We start from the raw sequence: 17640 nt of genomic DNA, 5'->3' as shown, positions 1-17640 counted from the left end.
TCGAGGAGGGACTTTGACACCCTGGGGTTAGATCATTTGACAAATTTCTTGAATAGTTCTTTTCTGAATGTTTTGTAGTATACAACTGTCTTTTGTTCTTTTGTGGCTGCTGCTGTTGCTTGTTATCTCCAGAAGAAACGGCAGCAGTGAGGGTGGCAGCAGGAGGGAGGGGGCTGGGGAGGCTTAGCCTCCACAAACCTTATACTGGGCACCTATGAAAAGCAGATCAACTTTTAGTCGGTTTCATTATTGCTCTTAAATTCTCGGACAATTTAACCCCTTATTACCCATGTACAACTTGTTATCTGCTAATTTTCAGCTGCTCTTATTGCCACTGAACCAGCTGCTCTTATTGCACTGAACCAGCTGCTCTTATTGCGCTGAACCAGCTGCTCTTATTGCCACTTAAAATTAGCAGTTAGAGTCTAAGGGCTCCTTTTACTAAGGTGCGCTGAATTGCTGTACGTGCTAAACCTACGCTACACGGCTAGAACTAATGCCAGCTCAATGCGTCTAGCACGTGGGGCACTTGGCCGGTTCAGTGCCAATATTCAGCACTTAATCAACCCATGGCAATACTCGAGAGGGTCCAGAAATGGTCAACAAAAATGATAAAGGGTCAACAAAAATGATAAAGGGCATGGAAAACCTTCCCTGGAAAAGCGGAGATCATTCATGTAGAGAGGGACAGATTCTTCAGACTGGCGGGGGCAACAAAAACAAGAGGGCACTCAAAAAAATTGAAGGGACACAGATTCAGAACAAATGTTAGGAAGTTCTTCACTCAGAGGACACTTTGGTGGAACCCCCTGACGTGGGAGTCCCATTGGCTTGAGGGATTACCGCAGGACTACCGCGGGTTTCCACGGGATTCCCACGGAATTCCAGCAGGACTACCATAGGACACCCGCGGGATTCCCATGGAATTCACGCAGGACTACCGCAGCACACCAGTGGGATTCCCACGGTATTCCCGCAGGACCACCGCAGGATTCCCGCAGTCAATATCTTATTATTAAAATGGACTTGGGAAAATCCACTGCTTATTTCTAGGATAAAGTGCATAAAATCTGTTTTACTCTTTTGGAATCTTGCCGGGTACTTGTGACCTGGGTTGGCCATTGTTGGAAACAGGACTACTGCAGGACACCCGCGGGATTCCCGCAGGACTTCCACAGCACACCCACGGGATTCCCACGGGATTCCCGCAGGACCACCGCAGGATTCCCGCAGTACACCCGCGGGATTCCCACGGTATTCCCGCAGGACCACCGCGGGTGTACTGCGGGAATACCGTGGGAATCCCGCGGGTACACTGCGGGAATCCCGCGGGTATACTGCGGGTACACTGCGGGCATCCCGCGGGTATACTGCGGGCATACCGTGGGAATCCCGCGGGTATACTGCGGGAATACCGTGGGAATCCCGCGGGTATACTGCGGGAATACCGTGGGAATCCCGCGGGTATACTGCGGGAATACCGTGGGAATCCCGCGGGTATACTGCGGGAATACCGTGGGAATCCCGCGGGTATACTGCGGGAATACCGTGGGAATCCCGCGGGTATACTGCGGGAATACCGTGGGAATCCCGTGGGAAGCCCGCGGGGATCCTGCGGTGGTCCTACGGGAATAAGTTGCTGGCGTAAGTTGCTGTTCCTAAGCATGCCATGCAGTGCGCACAACTAACAGTATTCTGTATGTTACATGCATTACATGGTGACACACTCATGCTCTGCCTGCCTTCAGGTACATGCTATGCAAGTTGGGTGCTGACTTTATAGACTAGGTCAGGGGTAGGCAATTCTGGTCCTCGAGAGCCAGTTTTCAGGATATCCACAATAAATAGGCATGAGACAGATTTCCATCTCAAGGAGGCAGTGCATGCAAATCCATCTCATACATATTCATTGTGGATATCCTGAAGACCTGACCTGAGGACCGGAATTGCTCTAGGTGAACTGGTGGATATCAGGTACTTGTGACCTGGGTTGGCCATTGTTGGAAACAGGACTACTGCAGGACACCCGCGGGATTCCCGCAGGACTTCCACAGCACACCAGCGGGATTCCCACGGTATTCCCGCAGGACCACCGCAGGATTCCCGCAGTACTCCCACGGTATTCCCGCAGGACCACCGCAGGATTCCCGCAGTACACCCGCGGGATTTCCACGGGATTCCCGCGGGTGTACTGCGGGAATACCGTGGGATTCCCGCGGGTGTACTGCGGGAATACCGTGGGAATCCCGCGGGTGTACTGCGGGAATACCGTGGGAATCCCGCGGGTGTACTGCGGGAATACCGTGGGAATCCCGCTGGTGTACTGCGGGAATACCGTGGGAATCCCGCGGGTGTACTGCGGGATTCCCGTGGTAGTCCCGCGGTAGTTCTGCGGGAATCCTACGGTAGTCCTGCGGGAATCCCGTGGTAATCCCGCGGTAGTCCTGTGGGAAACAAAAAAAGGGTTCCACCAAAGAGATTCCACAAGGAAACAGCAGCGCAAACAGTGGAATTGATGATCCTGTCAGAAGGAATTGCTGCTTTTTATGGGGACGGGCGGGGGTGGGGATGGAGAGGATCCTGGCAGGGACGGGCGGGGATGGGTGAGATTTCTGTCCCGCGCAACTCTCTAGTGGACACCTGGAATGCACTTCCAGAAGAGGTGGCAGAGCAGAGTACAATTTTGGGTTTCAAAATGGGATTGGACGAGGGTACAATTAGAGGGTTACAAAATGCTTTAGAGTAAAAGATCATTGACCTGGGGGGCCGCCGCGGGAGCGGACTGCTGGGCATGATGGATCTATGGTCTGACTCGGCAGAGGCGATGCTTATGTTCTTATATTCATGAAGCAACTCATGGTTGGTTAAATTCTGAATATTGACAACTGGCTATGTGTTAGCTGGCTGTACATAACCCAGAAATGCAGTGCTGAAGCCTGGACATGGTCCTACATAGGATATATGGAAATAACACTGGCGGTGGTCATCAAAATGCTCACTGCCACCACCTATATGTTCCTGCGATTGCCTTAATGCAGGATTATGGATTGGGAAGGTCTTCTATTGGTTGATCTAGTTTCTGTAGATCAGCAAAAATATTTCCATTAATTATCTGGTGCGGTGATTCATGGCAACTAAATTAAGCCAGTTATGACAGAAATGCTGTAGGTCAGTAGAGGGTGAACAGAAAAAGGGCAAGGCTGATGTCCTTTTTTTAACCAGGGCAAACCTTATTTTATGTAGAAATAATAAAACATAGTCCCAACAAGGATTCCATTTTGGCAGAAAACTGCCTTCTTCAGGGGACACAAGAACACAGAGACGAGCAACATCTTGGTTGGACCCCCAATTCAAGGGAATCCAACTTCGGTGGACGGATGGGGCCAAACAGGCGGACAACAAAAAGGTCTACAGAGCTTTCTGGACTCCTGTTTGTTTAAAAAAATTAGATAGCTCTAAATCTGATAAATGCTGGCATTTTGTCATCTTGAAGCAGGGACTTTAGATCATTTGTTATTCTATTGTCCATATATATTAGAATTCTGGAAATCAATATGAATCAAATTAATTCCCTATTAGAGAATCATGTGGCATTATCATATGACACAGTTTTATTTGGTATGGAAATGAGGGCAAAGAAACACATTTCATCTAATAATAACAAGTTATTATTAATTTTAACAGGGGTTGCCATTCAACAGATCACTTATAATTGGAAGAATTGGAATAGGTTGAATTACTGTTTTTGGTGGAACTCTGTTTGCCATATTTATAAAAAGGAAATTATAACAAATTTAAAGATGTGTGGAGGCCATTAATAGAATATTGTAATGATTAAAAATTACTCTTCCCTGAATAAAAATTTTTTTGGGGGTGAGGGGGAATTCTGTTTTGAATATTAATAAAATAAATCATTTTCAGAACTGAATAAGGGGGGATATTATTACATAATATGAGGAATATTTCTAAGATTTAAGTGTATTTGAAAGTTTAATTGATAAATGTAATTATTATACTTGATTTAAGTTTTGAAATGAATAAAGATTTATTAAAAAAAAAAAAAAAAAAAAAGGTCTACAGACTGGTGAGAATTTTTCTACTACTACACCTTTAATATCACTTGGAAAAACCAGAAGTGGCAACCCTGGAGTCTTTATGGGACCTTATGGCTGGTTTGGTGACGGCCATAAGTCCCAATCTTCAGCAAATTGAAAGGAAACTATTGGAACATTCTAAAGAGTTAAAAGCTATGAAAGTTGAAGTGACTGGCTCTAATGTCTTGCTTCAGAAACATGACCAGGAAATAACAACCTTTAAACAATTGCCTGAGAACTTGATAAAGGACAATGTCAATCTTAGAAGGAAAGTGGAAATGCTTGAAAAGAATTCACGTTATAACAATTGATTAATTTCCCTGTAACACCTAGGGAAATGCTTAAAAAATATTTACTAGAAATATTTGGAATTTCGGAGGAAATGTCACCTCCATTTTCTTCTGTATATTATTTTCCTGAAAAAAATCAAGTTTTAAAAACCTTACCAGATCAAGAGCCTTTAAATGTATCGGAAATGCTAGAAATATCTGATAAAGAGGCAAAAGTGTCATCCACTTTGATTAATAATAATAATAATAATAACTTTATTTTTGTATACCGCCATACCCAAGGAGTTCTAGGCGGTTCACATTTGTTTATCAAAAAAAATTACAAGTGGTTCAAAACAATTGAACAATATTAGAAGCAAGGAAGTAGTTGAGGTTAGAGAGAGAAGGGAATGTGTAGGTCAGGGGGGGAAGGATTGAGCTGGGTTGTTAGGTATCTTGTCCATGGAATAGGTGAGTTTTGAGAGATTTGATGGGGGCCTCAAGGACAATTTCAGTAGGTCTCTCAATTAATAAAACATGGTTGTTAAAACTTTTCTTCAAAAATAGGCAAAAATAATTTCTAGGTCTTAAAGTAGAAATGTTTCCTGATGTGACACGAAAGACGCAGAAGCGTCACCATGAATTTTTGTTAATGAAACCTGGGGGTGCCATCTTTTATTTACGGTACCCTTGTTAATGTATTGTTTTATATGGTGCTGTTAAATATGTCTTTTTTTGAGCTAAGCCAGTTGACAACCTTTTTGTCGTTGTCCCGCTTGGAAAAGGAAAAAACTTGAGCCCTGTAATTTCTAACATTTTATTGAAGAAATAAATGCCTTTGAAGAGCTAGGAACTGGTCTGTGTGTAATACTTTAGTTTGGAAAAAGGTTAGTCCTAGTTTATAGGAACGAATTTACTGACATGTTTGAACGCAATTTGAATTAGGTGTACAGTTAGTAAATAAGGTGAATTCTTTCTCTCTGCCAACTGCAAAAGCTGGGCTTAGCCCAGTTTCATAGGGACGGATCGAGCCATTGCTTTCACTAGGAGTAAAACCCGGATGGCTCGATCCGTCCTCACTTTAAGCCTTTTCTGCTCGGGTCCCTACGTGAAGTCATCGGCCCAGATGCTTTCACACCGCTGCACCAATCCAGCTGTGAAGCCCCGGACCACGCGCTGCATTTCACTGGACGACTGCGGCAGGGCGCCACCCCCGGAGCCGCAAAGGGACCGCCCCCGGCAGCCGCCGCTTCGGGAGAGCAGAGGCAGGTAAGAGCCCGGCCTTTTCCCCCCCTTGCTTTAGAGAAGACGCGTAAATGTACAAAGAAACGCGTTCGAACAAAGGGTAACCCTTTGCCAAAACCGCGCTGCGCCGGTCGCTACTACCGTTACCCCGGTTGCAATGAGAAATAGAACCGGATTTGCATTTTCGCCCGTGAATGTCGCCGACTTCTCATCGCAATAGGGTGCATGGCATGAGCAACTGTCCCAGTCGATGGCTTCCTCAGCCCCATTGAACAGATCAGGATTTGTATCGTGACAGTCAGGCCAGCCTGCAGTTAAAATGAGGCCTTAGGCTTTAGCTGCCATTCAACAAAGGAGAAGCTACAGGGCTTCCAGCTTCATCTCCAGCACTTCTGATGGGAAGAGGAGTAGGAGCCGGGATGCCAGGCTTACTTTAAAAGACCTACCAACTGGCATGGGACACACCCTTGAAGCCTAGCGGTGCCCAAAGAGCTCCGAACGGGCTCCATCATTTTTCAGTACAAGTTTTGGGTCTGGGGTCTAATATTAATAGTTATCCTTACACTGCAAGGTTTTCTTGTACAAGTTTTCCTTACATACTGGTTCTGGTACCAGAGAGTGTTGCTACTATTTCATGATCTCTGGCTATCGCCTTCTCCCCCCGCCCCTGTCCCAGATCTGTGCTAACGTGTAGACCAGTGATTCCCAACCCTGTCCTGGAGGAACACCAGGCCAATCGGGTTTTCAGGCTAGCCCTAATGAATATGCATGAGAGAGATTTGCATATGATGGAAGTGATAGGCATGCAAATTTGCTTCATGCATATTCATTAGGGCTAGCCTGAAAACCCAATTGGCCTGGTGTTCCTCCAGGACAGGGTTGGGAACCACTGCCCCTAGATCAGGGGTAGGGAACTCCGGTCCTCGAGAGCCCTATTCCAGTCGGGTTTTCAGGATTTCCCCAATGAATATGCATGAGATCTATTTGCATGCACTGCTTTCAATGCATATTCATTGGGGAAATCCTGAAAACCCGACTGGAATAGGGCTCTCGAGGACCGGAGTTCCCTACCCCTGCTATGCATTTAACAATCGACAGTAACAACAAAAGAAGCAGACCATAATTTCCACAGGATAAAAAGGACAATTCAAACAAACAAAGCTGTGGAAATCCAATGTTTTTCAGGCTGCTTTTATTCAGTAAATCCTTTAAAATGCAAAGTCCACATTTAACGTAGAAGAACCCAATACGAGCCGTGTTTTGGCAAAACACGCCTTCCTCAGGGTTCCGAGATATTAATTACGCAACCTTTGCAAATGTGAAAACCGCCAAAGAGGCCCGAAATCTGAACGCTGGAGACACAAAGTAGTTGAAAAAAACTGTCTCAGATCCCTGTTTTGCTGAAACACGGCCCGTGTTGGGTCCTTCTATGAAAAATGTGGACTTTGTATTTTAAAGGATTTACTGAATAAAAGCAGCGTCAAGAACATTGGATTTCCACAGTTTCGTTTGGACAATTGACAGTAAACTAGTTATAACCGGTTTAGCGTTGAAGCATTTTAGTTTCCGAAGCACAAAATGGCTCTGCGCAGTCTTTTCCATGTATCGTTGTGGCCTCCGGTAATTGCATTATAATGAGCTCAGAAATATGAAAATAAGCACTCCAGGTGACACCCAAACATTGGGTACCCTGGAAAACTGCAGGAGTGGGTGTGATGGAGGCCAACCTAGACTTCGTCATCCTGCGGGGATAATCAAAGGTTTTACTAGTTTCCCTGGACGGAGCTTAAATGTCATGAGTGAAACAATGTAAACACAGGTATAAGTGCCAAAAAGGTATTCAAAGTGACCAGATGACTACTGCAGACATAAAGTAAAGACCCCTTTTCACACACTCACAAAGATCGGAATAAAAATGCTTCCAGAACATCAGCACCTAGTATAGGAAAGCCGAGTAGAGCTACCCAGAGGTATCTTAAATTGCTTGGGGGTTGGGCTAGTGAACCATAGAGAAGACCCAGGCCCATAAGCCACTCTAACCACTACATCTGTGCTCCCCAAGCCCTACTCTACTGCCCTATAGATGCCACCTGCAGCCATAAGGGCTATTGGGGTTGTGGACAGATGGGTATAGGTTTTAAGGGAGTTCTGGTGAGATGTTTAAGTGGCATCCATTTTGTGAAGTTCACAGCAGTGCCCCTGTAAGGTGCCCCACTTCTCTGTTGCCATGTCTGGGTGGCCAGTCTATTACAAGATTGGCCCCTCCCACATCTAAATGGTCTTGTTCTGGGTGTTTGGGACTTGGATGAAATTTTGGTCGAAAATGTGGTATAAAGATGGACGTCCTGGCGGGTCTGGACGTCCAGATAGACAATTTTCGGGGGGAAAAAAAAATTCTAGACGTATTTTTTTGAGAATTGGCATTGTCCCACTGCCGACTTTAGGCGTCTAGCACCATACAACCAAATTTGACTTCGACATTTGTTTTGATTATGCCCCTCTATGCTTCTATAGTGCATTTAAAACGGAGGGAGTTTACCTTAAAATGATCAGTTCAACTCATTGTCCATTTTTCCCCTTTATAGCACACCATGATGGAACATCCCAAATCGAATCTACCGACAAGGAGTCAGAGCAGCAAACATGGCGGTGGAAAAATCAATCAAGGCCAGTGGGGAAGAGCCTGGTAAGATCTAGACCCAAAGCTGAGCATCGTTAAGTTACATTGTGCAAATCAAAGAAAACAAAATCCAGGATAGCACCTGAAAGAGAAGCTGTAGTGAGATGAGGCGATTCCCTGATGTCGAGTGCTTCACGGGGTTTCATAAAAGGGCCCCTTGTGCTCAGTTTGTATGGGGTAGGCAGTGCCTTTCCTATTACATAGGTCCTGATATAATTTTTGCATATTGGCTGCCATTCATAATGCTTAGTACACAGTGGGTTCCTTTTATTAAGGCGCGATAACTGATTTACCACGCACTAGGGCATCCGTTATATTCTATGGGCACCTTAATAATGATGCTTGTGTCTGGGATAAATTACCTGGACTTACTGGGCTCCTTAGATTTAGTGAAATTTATCTCAAGGACAAGATTCTCATGCGCATTGATCATTTTCATGTGTACCTTGATTTTTTATTTTTTTTTTTTTTGGGGGGGGGCAGAGTATACAGTATGTTGAAGAGGTCTAGCTAAGGATTGCCCATGTCTGGACTTGTCATGTAACCCTTAGGCTCTTCCTGCAGGGAGGTGGACTGGTTTTCTTTGGCAAGCATCATCTTCCTGCTTCTCTTTGCACCCCTGATGGTCTATTACTTTGTAATGTCATGTGATCAGTATCGTTGTGCCCTGACTGAACCTATCCTTGATCTGTACGTGGGACCCTCACACCTATCTGACATCTGGAACAGGATGCAGCCAATAAATTGGAGAGCTGGAACCATTTATACCGTGTGGGTCACGTTCCAGGTAAGGTCTCCCATTGCTGTGCCGAAGGATAAAAGCTAATTGGTTAATCTGTCCATTGACATTTTCCGAGCCACCTAACCAGAAATGTACCTTAGACAACTGACAAGAAAAATACATAGTCTCTAATTAGTGCCAAAAGTTGAAATTCAGCAACATGCACGAAGATTATACAAATTCTCAGCTCTAGTGAAAAAGAGCATCCTTTTGCTTTGCAAGAATGATAGTAAAACTGCTCCGTATTATTCCTTCTGATTGGAAGATTTCATTCATTAGGTACCGGGAGTAGGCTGGCACAATGGATATTCACAAGTTTAGATTTGCATGCAAATCTAACTCATGAATATTCAGTGTGGACATCCTGAAAACCTCACTGGCTGGTGTTCCCCCGGGACTGATTTGGGACTCACTGGCTCAGGCAGAGTGGGCTCTTGTGACCTCACTTTATCAAGTCACTTTATCTCCCATTGCCTCAGGTACCTGCTTGGGCTGTAAGCTCTTTAGGGCGGGGATCTATCATACAGGAATAGTTATCACCATTGTACAGTGCTGTGTACATCCAATAGCACTATAAGCATTGCTTCTAGAACTGTTTATTACCTAACAAAGACAGAAATGATATTGATGTACCACTTGTGTGCAGGTCTTTCTGTATATGGCTCTCCCTGATTTTTGCCACAAGTTCCTCCCAGGATATATAGGAGGAGTCCAGGAGGGAGCGCGTACTCCAGCTGGTAAGAACGCATGTTTCTTGGAATATCGTCTCTGGTACACACTATAGTATACACCTAGGCCAGGGGTGTCCAATGTCGGTCCTCGAGGGCCGCAATCCAGTCGGGTTTTCAGGATTTCCCCATTGAATATGCATTGAAAGCAGTGCATACACATAGATCTCATGCATATTCATTGGGGAAATCCTGAAAACCCGACTGGATTGCGGCCCTCGAGGACCGACATTGGACACCCCTGACCTAGGCAGTTCTTAGCCACATTAAGAGAGGCCGAGCATCCGGTAGACTAAACTAAACCTTAAGCTTATATACCGCATCTTCTCCAGTTAGAGGCTGTCAGGTTTGATTAGAAAATACCTCGCATAGTTGAACTGGTCCCGTATTACAGGGAAATTCAGCCAGTCAAGATAAGCACTGAGTGAAATAAACCAGGGCGTGCTTTAGAATGATTTTATCTGGGCTGTCAAAGCCACTTGCATATTTACAACCGAGTCAAAAGTAAACTGACTGACTCTTATTCACTCTTGAACACAGACCCACAAAATTTCACTGTAGGCACTTATTCTTTCCAGACTGGATTACTGCAATTCCACGTATCTAGGGCTACCTAAGACATCTTTGCAATTATTGTAGACAGTCCAAAATTTAGCAGCCTGGTTGTTACTAGCAAGTTATAGTGACATCTGTACCCTGGATTTTTAATATGACATTCACTGCAGTAATCCTTAGCGTGTCCCTCTGCTATACTCAGGAATGCTCAGCTGTCTAAGACAGTTTGCTAAGAATGCTGGCTGCTTGGATGTCGGAAAAATGTGCTTTTGTGCATTCATTTGAATGTCTTTATATTTGAGAATGGCCAAAAAAGATAGACGTACTAAGGATAATTTATTTTCAGACAAAAAAGAGAGACATTTTGCAGTTCTGGAAATTAACATTTTGTCTCCTGGATTTCTGGACGTCTTTCCCCAGGCCAGCGCACTAATCATTGGGCGACTCCTCCACTCACGGTAGAAATTCTGTGTGAATTATGGTCTGTGAGGATCTAGGACTTCTTTAACTTAGCGTGTAATTAAACTTTGGAATTCATTGCTGAAGAACGTGGTGATTGCAGTTAGCTTAGCAGAGTTTTAAAAAAAAGTTTGAATAACTTCTTAAAACAAAACTCCACAAACCATTATTCAGATGAACTTGGGGGAATCCACTGCTTATTCCTAGGGTAAGCAGTATAAAATCTGTTTGACTCCTTGATGGACCTTTGCTCTGTCCTGTATGGCAACTCTTATGTAAGTTTGGACATTCCACAGCCACCATTAACCATATGAAGACTTCGCAGTCAGTCACTGGAAATCAAAGGCAGATTCTCGCAGAATAAACAGCTTAGTTTCCTGAAATGCATGACCACTAACGTTTCTCCACTATTTACTAGGTAAAATTAACAAGTATGAAATCAATGGACTTCAAGCCTGGATAATTACTCATCTCCTGTGGCTTGCCAATGCGTACTATTTCCATTGGTTCTCTCCAACACTCATTTTTGACAACTGGATACCACTCTTATGGTGTGCAAATATTCTAGGCTACACTGTTTCTGCATTTACTATGGCGAAAGCTTACCTGTTCCCTACTGACGCTAACGACTGGTAAGTTGGGGCTTTTTTCTACTACTATTTAATATTTCTGTAGCACTGTTATACAGCAGTTATTCAATCAGAAACTGTAATCAAAATTAATATCCCAAATGTTTGTTTATTTTATATTTATACCCAGCTTATGTCTAGTTTTTGACTTCACTTAATGGTATTTTTAATCACTGCATGGATAGTGCTACTAAATATTCCCTCTGACCGCTGTGGTACAATCTAGCAAAAGCTGTCCTAAGTTTACCTGTTATCTAATCATCTGTTTTGTGAAGCCTTTGAACTGATTTGTATCTTTTTATTTTTTTTTTTAATATGTTTATTAAGGTTTTGCAGAGAAAAAAAAACAACAAAAATCACAATCCAATACAACAATACACAGAAATCGGATAACAAAGCAGTGGACAGAAATCCCTATAACAGACCCACAGAAAGATTACCCACCCCCGCCTTGCAAACACCCCCACACCACCCCATACTGAAAAACCACAAATGGTGCCCAGATCTTAGTATAGCTAACAATGCAGTCAGTTTAGACGTCAGTTGTAAATAGTTCAAACGAGAGTAAGCTATGGGATGGGGGGGTCAACTTGGGAGTATGCCAACACTGTGCCAAAGCAAGGCGGGCCGCCATAAAAACACAGGCCGCCAGTTTCTGCTCAGGGGGAGTAAAGCCAGGGACTCCCACATTAAGTAAGCAACGTTCCATCAATAAACAACAATGTGTATGGAGAATCTGAGCCAAAGAGCAACCCACCTGCTGCCAAAACAAGCGCACCCCCGGACAGATCCACCAAGTATGAAGGAAGTCCCCCTTTCACCACAATTTCACCAACAGCGATCTGTTCCCTCCATGAAAAATGGAGAAAAGTCGCTCAGGGGTATAGTACCATCTGTAGTACATTTTATATCCGTTTTCAATATAATTAATAGATAAAGTCAATTTAAATAACCCGTTCTCAACAAGCCCTATAGGGATCCAAAGGTGTTTCCCTTTTTTAAAAAAAGCATGATAAAGCCGGGAAACTCCCCTCCTCCTAGCCCTGATAGCTTGCTCTAGCCAGGTCTCACCTAAAGAGAGCTCCCAAAATCCCGATGAAACAAAAAAACGTCACAAGCACATAAACAGAAAGGAATCCTTGTTTTCTAACCCAAATTCTTCTTGTAACTCTTGAAAAGGGCACATAGTCGTAGTATCCCAAAGCTGGCCCAACTTACGAAGACTAATTTGTATCTTGACTTTCTCTCTCTCCCTCTTTTCCCACCGTGGTTTTCCCCTCTTTAATTCTGGTTATAAATTACATAGATGTCATTGTTGTTCCCCTTGAAGTATAGGAAGATTTTTTGAAATAAAATATTAAAGCAGGGAGGGGGGTTTCCGGTCTGAGACTTGTTCTGAAAATCGCACTGACCTTGGTGTAAGAATGTATTTGCTTCCAGGCTGATTTTTGTAGCTCTTTACTTCCTTTTTCTGGATTCTGATGGAAATATGTCTGCTTGATCTGGCACAACAGTGAGCCTGAGAAATGTCATACTGGCATCTTTCTATCATGTATTCAACCTTCTGCTTCTCATGTTAAAGAGTCAGCTTAATACTTTAGCAGCAGAATGAGAATAAGGAGAAATGATTAACTTTTTTTTTTCCTTTTTTTTAGCAAATTCACTGGTAATTTTTTTTATGACTTCATGATGGGGATTGAATTCAACCCTCGCATTGGAAAGTGGTTTGATTTCAAGTTATTTTTCAATGGTCGTCCTGGTATTATAGCCTGGAGCCTGATTAACTTGTCATATGCTGCAAAGCAGCAGGAGCTGTATGGCCAGGTTACCAACTCCATGATTCTCATCAACGTTCTTCAGGTAAGTTCACAAAGAATCTGTTGTATGGATTCCTTATGCATTATTACATGGTTGAATTTTATTCCGCCATTACCTTGCGGTTCAAGGCAGATTACAGAAGAGGATTTCTGGACATGTCCAGAGGTGTTACAGAGTAGAGCGGGTTGCTTCAGAGGATTGAAATGTTTCATACGGTGTTAGTTAGTCTTCATGGATTTCTTGAATAGCAGGGTTTTTATTTCTTTCCTAAAAGTGTTGTAGTCTGGGGTCGCGATTAGTAGATTGGAGAGTTGGTGGTCTAGTTTTGCGGCCTGTGTGGCTAGAAGGCCATCGTACAGTTTTTTTCCGTTTGATTAGAGGGTATGTGAATGGTATCTGGGTTCTCCTGTGTCTGGTTGTGGTGGTTTGGATTAGGCGGTTGTTCAAGTAGGCTGGGCTGTCGTCACCATTTATGGATTTAAATAGTAGACAGTAGAATTTAAATAGTATTCTTGCTTGAATTGGGAGCCAGTGTGAGTCGAGGTATGCCTCGGTGATGTGGTCGTGTTTTCTTAGTGAATAGATTAGTCTCAGGGCTGTGTTTTGTACTGTTTGTAGTTGTTTTATCGTTGTTGCGGAGCAAGGGAGATAGAGGATGTTGCAATAGTCTAGGAGACCTAGGACTAGGGACTGGACCATGAGCTAGAATTGTTTTTTGTCAAAGAATTTTCAAACTTGCCTTAGGTTTCTCATGACCGCAAATGATTTCTTTGTTGTTTTGTTGCTTTGTGGTTGCATGGTGCAGCATCTGTCTTATAAGAACATAAGCAGTGCCTCCGCCGGGTCAGACCACAGGTCCATCCCGCCCAGCAGTCCGCTCCTGCGGCAGCCCAAACAGGTCACGACCTGTCTGTATCACCAGAAGGGGCTCCCTTGCCACCTTGGTTTCTCATTTAAGTCCTGTCTTCCTATCGAAGTCCTAACCCTCCGGTCTTGCACATGCACGACCTGGTTTGGTTTCTATACTCTTATTTTTATTTTAGAGTCTTATTTTAGAGTGGGTTGAATGGGGTTTGTGATTGAGTTTATTACTAGGTTTGTTATGGTTGGGGTTTTAGTTTTTTCGAGAAGTATGAATTTTGTTTTGTCTGAGTTCAGTTTTAGTTTGTGGTCTTTCATCCATGTTGCCACTGTTTCTAGAGTTCATGTTTCTTAATTGAGAACTGTTTATTTCTCCCTCGTTTCTTTTCTCGATTTGTTCATATATCTCATTATGGTATGTACAGTGGCATGAGAGAGTGTCCAGCAACTGGGGCGGTGGTGCCCCTTCCCCATACCTTTTCAACTTTTGGCACGAGCAGTGACAAAGTTACTACCCGCATCGGCTCCAGAAGTGATGTCGGAGAAAGCGCCAAGACCGACGCAGGCAGCAACTTCATCGCTGCTCACGCAGAAGTTAAAAAGGCATGGGGAAGGGGTGTGGGCGGGCGCGTGTGGCATGGGAATGGAGGGCAGAGAGGAGGGAGGGGGGTGCCAGCACCCTGAGGAAGAACTAGATCAGGGGTTCTCAACCCGGTCCTTTCTGTATTTCTAGTGGTAAAAGATCACCTTCAGGACTCGCTCATCATTCTTCACAGTAATATCAATTTGGTGTTTGCAGGCTATCTATGTCTTGGACTTTTTCTGGAATGAGGCCTGGTACCTGAAGACCATTGATATTTGCCATGATCATTTTGGATGGTATCTGGGATGGGGAGATTGCGTTTGGCTGCCTTATCTCTACACATTGCAGGTAAAGAGAAGAAAGAAAAACTCCAGTGCTTGCCCTACAATTAACAGTGGTGGTGCTCTTTTCCTGAGGCAACTTCTCCGCTGGGCTACTGTACCATGAGCCTTTCTTCACAACCACTCAGGTTCTCTTTTCTCCTCGGCCAATGTAGTTAAAACCCTTGGACAGGAGCCAAAGGTTGAGGCTCTCTCAGGAACCCTAAATCTGTCCAGCAAGTGTCTTCATGGAGCGGTAGCTAAAATTTCTCCACACCGGAATCCGTGAAGGCTGCCTCCATAGCATCCCCCATAGCAGGGGGTTTGGGGAAGTGGAGACTGGGTCCAGGAACTGAACCCAGGTTTTATCCCAGTCTGACCCCAGAATCCACTTACTTGAGATTTAGCATTTTCTAATTTAAATCCATTTAATCCCCCCCCCCCTTTTTAAGAAAACAATCCTGGATAGTTTGGGGAAATACCCCACTACAGTGGTCTCCAATGCATGGCCCTCAAACAGTTTCCTGAAATGATCTTCAAATCCTCTAAATGCATTAATTTCGGTCTTGCCCACTTGCTATAGTAACTACGATCAGTCTCTTAAGGGTGTTAACTCAGGTGTCTCATTTATGGAATTTGCTACTGTTGACAATCCAAAATAAAGCACTTTTTCAAATATATCATTGAAAGTGTTCTAGAAGCAATATTCGTATTAATTTTTAATGTTTACTACTCAGTCTGAATAAGCAGATCAAGGCAGTTTACAAAATGAGTAATATCTATAAGCTTTTAGTGGCCCTCAGAGCTTTCTCGTATTCAGACTCCAGCCCTTTACCTGAAGAAGGTTGGAGACTCCTGACCTACCAGTTTGAGTCTAAATCTAATTTGATCATATGAATACAATACACTGTGGCCCCATTTTGTTCCTCATGTTCCTATCCTGGGAGTGTGTGGTGTAGTGGTTAAAGCTACAGCCCCAGCACCCTGAGGTTGTGGGTTCAAACCCACGCTGCTCCTTGTGACCTTGGGCAAGTCACTTAATCCCCCCATTGCCCCAGGTACATTAGATAGATTGGGAACCTGCAGGGACAGACAGGGAAAAATGCGTGAGTCCCTGAATATAAACCACTTAGGTTATAAGTTGAATATAAATGCTAAATAATACTGTATGAATTACTGTTTGATATCATTGCGGTGCATTCTATCATTCTGTCATTTCTTTTACTTCCAGGGATTATATTTGGTTTACAACCCTGTACAGCTCCCCACAGCATATGCAGTGGGTGTCCTGTTTCTTGGGCTGGCTGCTTATTACATCTTCAGAACGACCAACCACCAGAAAGATCTGTTCCGCCGCACCGACGGGAACTGCCGAATCTGGGGAAAGAAGCCAGACTTCGTCGAGTGCTCTTACGCCTCTGCAGACGGGCAAAGGCATTACAGCAAGCTGCTGACCTCGGGATTCTGGGGCCTGGCACGCCATTTCAACTACACCGGCGACTTGCTGGGGTCCCTGGCCTACTGCCTAACGTGTGGCTTTGAGCACATTCTGCCCTATTTCTATATTATTTACATGACTATTCTGCTGACTCATCGCTGTGTCAGGGATGAGCATCGTTGTTCCGGCAAATATGGGAAAGGCTGGGAGCAGTTCACGGCTAAAGTACCATACAGATTGCTGCCAGGTATTTTCTAAATCAAATGCAAGAAAATATGCAGCTAGAAGGCAAGGGTAAATGAAGAATGCCTCCAAAAGCAGAACCACCGATTCTCTTAAGGCGCTTGGAAGCTAACCTTCCACTTGGTGGTTCTATGAAACAGACCAATTGACCTGAAGCCAGATCACTGGTTTTGTACTGTCAAAGCTTTCTCACTGCGGGTCTGATCATCAAGCGCACCCTCTGTAATTAAACTGGAGGTAAAAACAGATGAGCTTTTGAGCTTAAAGCTGTGTTGTTTTTCTCATTCCATTTCGGTGAGATATTCTAGCCTTGAGAGGCCATGCCAAGTCTTTATCTGCCGTCATTTACTATCGGCCTCTTTTACAAGGCCCCGAAGCCCATAGAGATTTAAAAGGCTTCGGGGCTGTTGCCGTACGGCTTTGTAAAAGAGGCCGTGTGTGGTCAGGCTGAAACTATCAGCCTTGAACTTTTTTTCAGCCATCATCTCTTACCACAAAAAGACTGTCGTCGCCAAGTTCCAACACAAATGAAAAACGTTTTGTTACTTTTTTCTGAACAGTCAATAAACCAACTTTATTTGGTACAGTTATTTTTTTTGTAATATTCATATTGATCAAAACCTAAATAGTTTTTTCAATGTCACAGTAAGGCATAATTTTACTGAATTTTGTTTTTAAAAATTTCAGATTCATCTAAAATTGTAAGTAAAATCGTAAGTGTTCGAGGCTTGTGCGGTTAAGGCAGAGCTTGCAGGGACAGCGGCAACTCGCGGGGACGGGGAGACATTTGTCCCCCGTGTCAGTCTCTAGTTTGAACCCACAAGATCAGGGTGCTGAGGCTGTGGCACCACATACTTCCCTGTCTGATGGATCCCTTAAAGAGAGAGAGAGAACACAATTATTCTGTACAGCTGTATCAGCACAAATTCTTTACACG

At 44.0% G+C, this 17640-nt stretch overlaps 1 protein-coding gene across 2 annotated transcripts; it reads left to right on the top strand.

Annotated features, from left to right (window-relative positions):
* The first annotated feature begins 5502 nt into the window (after nt 1–5502).
* DHCR7 (7-dehydrocholesterol reductase) lies at nt 5503–17294 on the top strand. 2 transcript variants are annotated; one of them, XM_033927845.1, is made up of 8 exons: nt 5503–5632; nt 8194–8294; nt 8853–9075; nt 9716–9806; nt 11230–11443; nt 13096–13300; nt 14919–15050; nt 16254–17294. In XM_033927845.1, the coding sequence occupies exons 2-8, from the start codon at nt 8200–8202 to the stop codon at nt 16716–16718; spliced, it is 1425 nt and encodes a 474-aa protein (XP_033783736.1). In that variant the 5' UTR covers nt 5503–5632; nt 8194–8199; the 3' UTR covers nt 16719–17294. The 2 variants fall into 2 exon arrangements, with proteins under 2 accessions (XP_033783736.1, XP_033783738.1); XM_033927847.1 differs by lacking the exon at nt 5503–5632 and adding an exon at nt 5688–5708.
* Nucleotides 17295–17640: the final 346 nt, after the last annotated feature.

The sequence above is a fragment of the Geotrypetes seraphini genome, chromosome 19 (genome assembly GCF_902459505.1).
Source record: "Geotrypetes seraphini chromosome 19, aGeoSer1.1, whole genome shotgun sequence".
NCBI classification, from domain to species: Eukaryota; Metazoa; Chordata; class Amphibia; order Gymnophiona; family Dermophiidae; genus Geotrypetes; species Geotrypetes seraphini.
The sequence above is the reverse complement of the archived record's forward strand: the minus strand, read 5'-3'. Positions and strand labels throughout refer to the sequence as shown.

Coding starts and splice junctions, on each gene's coding strand:
- DHCR7 (XM_033927845.1), top strand. CDS start 8,200: ATGATGGAACATCCCAAATCGAATCTACCGACAAGGAGTCAGAGCAGC. Junction 8,295..8,852: donor GGCCAGTGGGGAAGAGCCTG/GTAAGATCTAGA, acceptor CTCTTCCTGCAG/GGAGGTGGACTGGTTTTCTT. Junction 15,051..16,253: donor CTTATCTCTACACATTGCAG/GTAAAGAGAAGA, acceptor TTTTACTTCCAG/GGATTATATTTGGTTTACAA.